General features: G+C 39.9%; 1 protein-coding gene across 1 annotated transcript; it reads right to left on the reverse strand.

The window, feature by feature from the left end:
* Positions 1–3,534: 3,534 nt before the first annotated feature.
* On the reverse strand, positions 3,535–4,179 carry LOC141389856 (uncharacterized). Its single transcript, XM_073962034.1, has one exon. It carries the CDS (start codon positions 4,177–4,179, stop codon positions 3,535–3,537), a length of 645 nt encoding a protein of 214 aa, XP_073818135.1.
* Positions 4,180–8,203: the final 4,024 nt, after the last annotated feature.

The following is an 8,203-nucleotide window of genomic DNA, read 5'->3' on the forward strand; positions in this document are numbered from 1 at the left end:
CAAAGTAGGCTGTGTCAACACAGATTTTGAAAATGTATTGGGAACCAATGGCATGGGAACAGCGAACGAAAAGGGTGACCTTCTTAAGGAGTTTTGCGGAACTAACAATCTTGTCATTGGTGGCATATTATTTCCGCATAAGATCGCACATAAAATAACATGGGTTTCACCAGATGGATCAACAAAGAACCAAATAGACCATTTTTGTATTAATCGATTGTGGAGGCGAAGCATAATGGATGTCAGAAACAAACGTAGTGCTGACATCTCATCAGATCACCACCTTGTCATTGCAGAGCTAAAACTAAGAGTTGTACGGGCAAATGAACCTAGAACAATAAGATCACGCAAGTTTAACATTGGGAAGCTCAAGAGCCCTCAAATAAGCAATGCATTCTACTCCAATGTAGAAACTGAAACTGAAAATGTTTCCCGAGATATTCCAATCGACGTGCAATGGGACACAATTAAGAGTGCTTTTATTTCCATCAGCGAAACAATTTTTAGCAAAATGCCAAAATCTTGTAAAAAATGGATTTCCGACGACACGTGGGCGAAAATTTACGAGAGGAGGAAGGACAACAATGCCAAAACGCGGAGCGACGTACGAAGAGCCAGGCAAGCATACACCTCAATAGATACCAGTGATAAACGGTTATGCAGACGCGATAAACGCAAATGGATTGAATCAATTGCCGAAGAAGCTGAAACCGCTGCAACTACAGGAAATTTAAAGTTGATCTATGACTGTACAAACCGCATGATTGAAAACAAAAGGAACATGGCTGTACCTATCAAAGATAGAGATGGAGTATTACTCACAGATCCGAAAGATCAGCTTAAACGATGGAGAGAACACTTTACCGAGGTTTTCAGCTCCCCTCTATCTTCCCCTACTAACAACATCGATGTAAGCTCTCTCAACATTCCAAAAATATCTCGCATTAATATTCAAATTCCCAGTATTAATGAAATCGAATTAGCTATTCGAAAGAGCAAACCTGGCAAAGCGGCAGGAGCAGATAGGGTCGTACCCGAAATTTTCAAAGCAAACCCACACAGAAGTGTTCAGATTCTTCACCCCCTATTTGAAACCATATGGCAAACCGAAAAGTTCCCGAGAGAATGGATGCAGGGAACACTTGTAAAAGTACCAAAAAAAGCGCAACCTCAGATTGCAACAACTGGAGAAGAATCATGTTGTTATCCACACCACTCAAAGTTTTCTGTCAGATTATACTCGACCGAATTTCGAATAAAATCGAACCCACACTTCACAAGCAACAAGCCGGGTTCAGATCACAATACTCATGTGTTGACCATATTGCGTCGCTCCGTATAATTATTGAACAAATGAACGAATTCAAACAGCCCCTACATCTAGTCTTCGTCGACTTCGAAAAAGCCTTTGACCGCTTAAATCACCAGAAAATATGGGAAGCTCTTCTCCGTAAAGGTGTACCCAACAAATTTGTAAATTTATTAAAAGCGCAATACACTGAATTTCAATGTAGAATTCTTCATAATGGCACATTATCGGAAACAATAGATATCGTGGCCGGTGTTCGACGGGGATGCATTCTATCCCCTCTTATATTTTTAATTGTAATGGAAGAGTTACTCCGGTCGAGTGTGGATGCTCCAGCAAACAGAGGTATTCTCTGGCAACCCATAAATATGGAATTTCTAAACGATTTAACATACGCTGACGACATTGCATTGATCTCCTCTTCCGAACGTCATATGCAAAGCAAACTAAATGACTTGCAAACCAAGGCAGAGAAATATCAACTACGGATCAATGTTAATAAGACAAAATCGATGAAGTTAAATCATGTGATCCCCGGCAACTTCCATCTTGATGGCCGGCCAATTGAAGATGTAGCCAACTTTACATACCTTGGAAGCCAAATAACACCAGATGTTGGTACCCAGGCAGACATCCAAGCCCGATTAGCTAAAGCTAAAGGTGCCTTTGCTAAAATGCGGAAAATATGGCGCTCCCGGAAGTTATCATTTTCGACAAAAATTCGTATTTTCAACTCGGACGTGAAATCCATACTTTTATACGGATGTGAAACATGGCTAGTATGCACCAGAGGGACAAATAAATTACAGTGCTTTGTAAACCGCTGCTTAAGACACATCTTACATATATGGTGGCCTGATAATTGGATACCAAATTCCGAATTATACAGAAGATGCAAGCAAATCCCAATCGAAAAAGAAATTGCTCATAAAAAATGGAGTTGGATAGGACACACGCTGCGTAAATCCCCAGACAACATAGCTCGACAAGCCTTAGACTGGAACCCACAAAGGGCCCGAAGTAGAGGACGGCCCAGAGGCTCTTGGCGTAGAAGTTTAAATACTGAAATAAAATCTGTTAACGAGAACCTTAGCTGGTCTCAAGTAAAAGCAATTGCTAAAGATCGTAATAAATTTAAGGAATTTTGTACGGCACTATGCGCCTCCTAACCGTCACGAACGCAATAAATAATAATATAATAATAATCCCATAGTCGTTGTTTTAATATTTTATTAAAACCACTTTAATTTATTAGTGCGAAAAATCCTCATCAGTTCCCTTGTTTCTTGTTTTCAGCAAGAAACTTTTTATACCCAAGTGTCAATTGCTCGCTCAAATAGATATGCGTCCAAAAAAACGCTCTGATCGAGAATTTCTTTGGCAATACATGTTTAATGTTCAAAAAATGAATCAAAGAAACTGGTATTGCTCACTCTTTTCTTCGACTACAAAGACGTGGAGCATAATGAATTCTTGCCACAAGGTCGTACGGTCAATAAGGAATACTACCTTGAAGTTAGGCGTCGTTTCCGCGAATCAATTCATCAGAAACGCACAGAATTGTGGAAAAAACAATCATGTATTTTGCACCATTTTAAGGCATCAGCTCACTCATTGATGCTTGTGCGTGAGTTTCTGGCCAAAAACGAAACCGTTATCATGCAACCGTAGTCACCGGACTTGGGTCCCGTTAACTTTTTCCTCCTCTCTAAACTGAAGATACCGATGAAAGGAAAGTATTTCGCTACGATTGAAGAGATAAATAAAAATCGGAACAGGGGCTGTTGGCTTTCAGAAGTGTTTCGAGGATTTGAAAAAACGTAGGCATAAGTGTATTTTATATATGTAAGAGGGATTACTTTGAAGGGGATAATACAGTTATTTATAAAAAAATACTTTTTGAAAAAAAAACGGTTATTTTTTATCAGATTCTCGTCAAAAGCAATACAGTTTTTCCTGGGGGTTAATCATGAACGTCCTCATTTTTTTTATCGGAACCATAGGCCTATCGCGTTTCCTTATGAATTTTACAAAGAAATGTTCTATAGTGTGGTGTAATTTATATAAGAGGATACCAAAGAAAGTTATAACAAAAACACTTATAACAATTATTCACTTATAATTTAAAATTTTATTTCGTTTTTTTTTCTCGTTTAATAAATAACAAAAATATTTAAATAAATTAAATTAACGAAGATTAAAACCCAATCCAGAGTACAACACGTCTAAACGCGACGATTTCTGCGGTATTTGCGCAAAATTGCCGAAGGCAAGTAAATGCTTTCGGGACTTTGGACAGTTGCTGCAGGTGCTACACTTTGTTGGTGATAATTTTGTGATTGTGAAGCAAAATTAATTGCTGGAGCAACACCACCATTGAAATGTTGCGATGTACCACCCAATGAATCGTACTGGCTTTGAATAGCGCGTTGAGCATTGGCAGCGTCTTCAGCGGTACGATATTTGACAAAATGAACCTCAGGCTTGGCATTGACATTGCTGCGGATGGCATTGAATTTATTCGCAAGCTCATTGAGGTCAGGTTGTTTGGTAAGCACATAGATGGCAGTACGTTGTTCCGTAGCTTGTTTGAGCAGTCTGGCAACAGCATCTTCATAGGCCTTATTTTCGGGATTTTTAATGAAAATGACACGAATTCTCTTCTTAGAAGCAGCGGCTAAAATTTCAGCAGCATGTGGATCATCGAAGAGACCCTCGGGAGCCATGAAATAATAAAATTCCTTGTGTACACCACCAACTACGGGAGCTGGAGCTGAAGCACTTCCCAAAATTTGTGATGAACTTGAACTGCCGTAATTGTATTGGGCACAAACGGTAGCCACCAAGCAAAAAACTATCAAAGCTCGCATTTTCACTATTCTCACGACGACGGGTTCAACAACTGAACTCTTTGAAGTTTAAAATCGACCTAAAATGTTCTAAAGGAATAACAACTTGCTATTTATACTTTCAAGGTAGCTGTTATTTAGTCATCTTGTTAAGTTTCTGTCGATCATTCTAGCGCGACTAGACATGTTAAATTCTTCTAATTAAATGACGCAGTTATTCTTCATTGAACTAGTTTTAGTTAAAAAGGCGATTAAAATTTTGCATGAATCAGCTTTAATTAGATGTATTATTATGTTGTCGAACAGGCATTTCTTTTGTTTATTTTATTTTCAAATTTTAGTTCACATGATGAGTAAACATTTTTCTTTTAGAGTTAATCCGAAATTAGTGTTATAGGAATAATGAAAAATCAGTGATTTTACTTGTCTGTGGCAAACACATTTTGTTAGGTGTGAAATATGTAAAAACTGCATTTGGACAAGACATTATGCATTTAGAGGAGCTTTTAATGGAAATATTGCGATTCAAAATAACTTTTTCCCATTCTTTATAAAATATTCGTAGTGCATCATTTTGATTCTTGTATTTTAAAAGATGTCATTTTAATGCTTAGTTTGTAAAGATACTGTTTATCTAATACAAAAATAGAGATCACATTTCATTGCACTCAATATTACATTTTTTACCGGTAACATAACATCACCATGTTTAAATTATGACATTTCTCCCTCCTCTTAATTTAATTAAATTCAAGTTAGAAGTCTTGCAACCGCTTCGGTAATTTCTTTTCTCTCGTCAAACTTCGTAGTCCGCTTGGAATCATCGTATCTTCTCTCGCATCCTCCGTGTCGACTAGTACCTTTTCATGTACTTCCTACTGTTGATCCGAACTAGTTGGAACTGTTGATTTTTGTATTAACGGCAGAGGTAGCAGCTTGTGTTGTTGTAGGTTACACTCGTGTATTGTGTGGTATGTCAGGTTGTATGGGGTGATTAAGACCTTCTGTACTACCTTGTACTGCCGAACTCCTCATCTGGTCAACATGTCTACGCCATACTCTACCATCATCTAATTTTACGTCGTAGTGCAAATCTCCAACTTTATTTTGAATTACTCCATATCGCCACTTTTCCTGTTTTGATAAATAATCACCCTCTCCCTATTACTTACTTACTTAGCTGGCCCATTACAGCACATTTGTTCCATAGGCCGAACTAAGAAAAGATCCCCATTCCTCTCTATTTGTTGCTTCGCACTCTGGAATACCGCGCCTTTTCATCTCATCATTCATATAGCATCCGTATAGCAGATACAGCTCGTGGTTCATGCGGCGTCGATATTCGCCGTCAACGCAGATTTGTCCGTAGATCTTTGGAAGAATTTTTCTCTCAAACAACCAAGCACTGCCATGTCTGCTTGCGCAAGTACCCAGGCTTCGGAGCCATACATCAGCACGTGTAGTATCAGTGTTTTGTAGAGCGTTATTTTTGTTTGACGAGATGTGGCTTTGTTTTTAAACGGCTTACTTAAACCAAAGTAGCATCTGTTGGCCAATACAATTCTTCTTTTTATTTCCTATTTTAACTGAGGACCTCGTGTCAGTTAAAGTCATTTTACAAAGCCGGATGAGCTTTGCGGGGATACCAAATTCAGACATGGCTTGGAATACCTTTGAACGTATCGGGCTGTCGAAGGCTGCTTTATAATCGACAAAAAGGTGGTAGTTGTATGTTGCATCTCTTGGGTCTTCTCCAGGATTTGCCGCAGGGTAAATATCTGGTCAATGGTGGACTTGCCAGGTCTAAAGCCGAATTGGTATGGTCCAATTATCTCGTTGACCATAGGCTTTAGTCGTTCGCACAATATCACTGACACGATCTTGTAGGCAATAGGGAGTAGACTTATGCCCCTATAGTTAGAGCATACAGTCTTATTTCCCTTCTTGTGGACGGGGCAGAGGATACTCAGGTTCCAATCGTCGGGTACTCGTTCTTCCTGCCAGATGGTGCCAACTAGCTGATGAACAGCTCTGCTGGTATTCTTCAGCCGATTTACTGCAGTCCTTACCACATCTTGGCTGGGCGGTATACATTCAATACCATCTTCTGGGATTGGGACTGTGGTATCTTCGTCGTCTTCGCTGCTATCAGTTACCAAATTACCTTGCTGGTCTCTACAGAAGGATGTGCCTGTACCAAAGCTATCAGTTTGATGCTTGACTCTTTGAATTTTCGGACTTCATTCTGGCTAATGTACATCTCGATTTTTTCACACTCCCGCTTTTCCATCTCTCTCTTTTTCCTGAGGAAAAGACGTTTCTCCTCTCCTTTTCTCCCTGTATCTCTCTCGTGCGCTACGCGTTGCTACGGATTGTAAAGTAGCCCTATATGCCGCATTTTTCTCTTCGGTGCCAGCACGACACTCCTGATCATATCATGGATTCCTTGGTGGAGGTCTCTGGTATCCAAGTATGGATTTTGCGGCTGTTTGCATGGAGTGGGCAATGCTTTGCCATTGCGTTGATATGTTATCGGGATGAGGAGTGCTTTGATTAAGCAATTGGGCTAGTTGAGTGGAATATGATGTGGCTATCTGTTGTGATTGCAGCTTACCGATGTCTAACTTTCGTGTTGTGTCTGTTCGTACTTTGTTTGCTACGTTTAAGCGGGTGCGTACCTTTGCTGCAACAAGGTAGTGGTCCGAGTCAATGTTTGCGCCTCAGAACGATCGTACATCCAACACGCTCGATGAATGTCTTCCATCTATCACAACATGATTAATTTGATTTCTTGTTTTCTGATTTGGAGACAGCCAGGTGCCCTTATGAACGTCGAGATGATTAAATCTGGTACTGTTACTACCATGTTTTTTGCAGCTGCAAAGTCTATCAGCCTCATACCATTGTCAGATGTTTCACTGTGGAGACTGAATTTCCCGACTGTTGGGTCAAAGATATTCTCCTTCCCAATTTTGGCATTAAAATCACCTAGAATGATTTTAATGTCATGGGCAGGGCAACGGTCATATGTTTCTTCTAAGCGCTCGTAAAATATATCTTTTGTCTGTTTGTCCTTTTCTTCATTGGGAGCATGGGCGCAAATAAAGCTGATATTGAAGAATTTAGCTTTTATTCGAATTGCAGCAAGTCTTTCATTCACTGGGGTGAATCTTGATACCAGATGTTTTAGCCTCCGACTAACTACTAATCCGCAACCAAACTCATGCTTTGCGTCATGGCAGCTATGTATAATACAGTGCGTCACCTTTATGTGTTGTTGTGACGCCTTTCCCAATCGTATTTCCTGTATGGCAGTAATATCGGCCTTGTACTTTTCAAGTACGTCTGCCAATGCGAAGACTGCACCTTCTCTATAATGGCCCTTAAAACGTTTGCGGGGTTCGTCATCTATAGAGGGGTTTGTTTTTCTTTTCTTTCGTTTTTTAACGTTCTTATGAGTGAACGCGCGGCACATGTTAGCTCACTACCTTTAACGGGTGTTAAAGGCAGTTCCCCAGGTGACACCACGGGGAGGTCAGTGTCCACTTGGGATGAAAGAGGGACCAAGATAAATCCTGGGCTTTGCCATGTTAAAACCGGTCAGGACCGTTGCTTGGTATCTTCCATCCCCTACGTCACCCACCCTCTCCCTATGGCCAAAATATTTCACCTGTGCCGATCGCATCTGATCTGCCACGTGTTCATTGCTAATTAATAATTCTAAACGTGATGTAATTTGTCTACCAAGCATCAGCATAGCTGGTGACTTTTTTTCTTTCTGGAAGTTTAGCTCTCCTATAGGCTATCAGTCTCCTTGATTTTGAACGATTCCCTTAACTTTTAAAAACTCTTGAAATACTTTGGAGTTAAATTGTCTCCCGTGATCACTCACCAACATGTTTGGAATTCCAAATTGAGCAAAAATTCTTCTGGATCGTAATATTTGCATCCATACTGGAACAGATATGCACCTCCGGTCATTTCGTGTTGCAACACGAATAAATATTTTCCAAACAATAGACCAGCATAATCCACATGTACATGT

Source organism: Musca autumnalis, unplaced genomic scaffold (assembly GCF_047663935.1).
Source record: "Musca autumnalis isolate F117 unplaced genomic scaffold, ASM4766393v1 scaffold_1, whole genome shotgun sequence".
In the NCBI taxonomy this organism is placed as follows: Eukaryota; Metazoa; Arthropoda; class Insecta; order Diptera; family Muscidae; genus Musca; species Musca autumnalis.

Bases quoted from the DNA above. Each gene is read 5' to 3' on its own strand.
- LOC141389856 (XM_073962034.1), bottom strand. From the start codon at position 4,179: ATGCGAGCTTTGATAGTTTTTTGCTTGGTGGCTACCGTTTGTGCCCAA.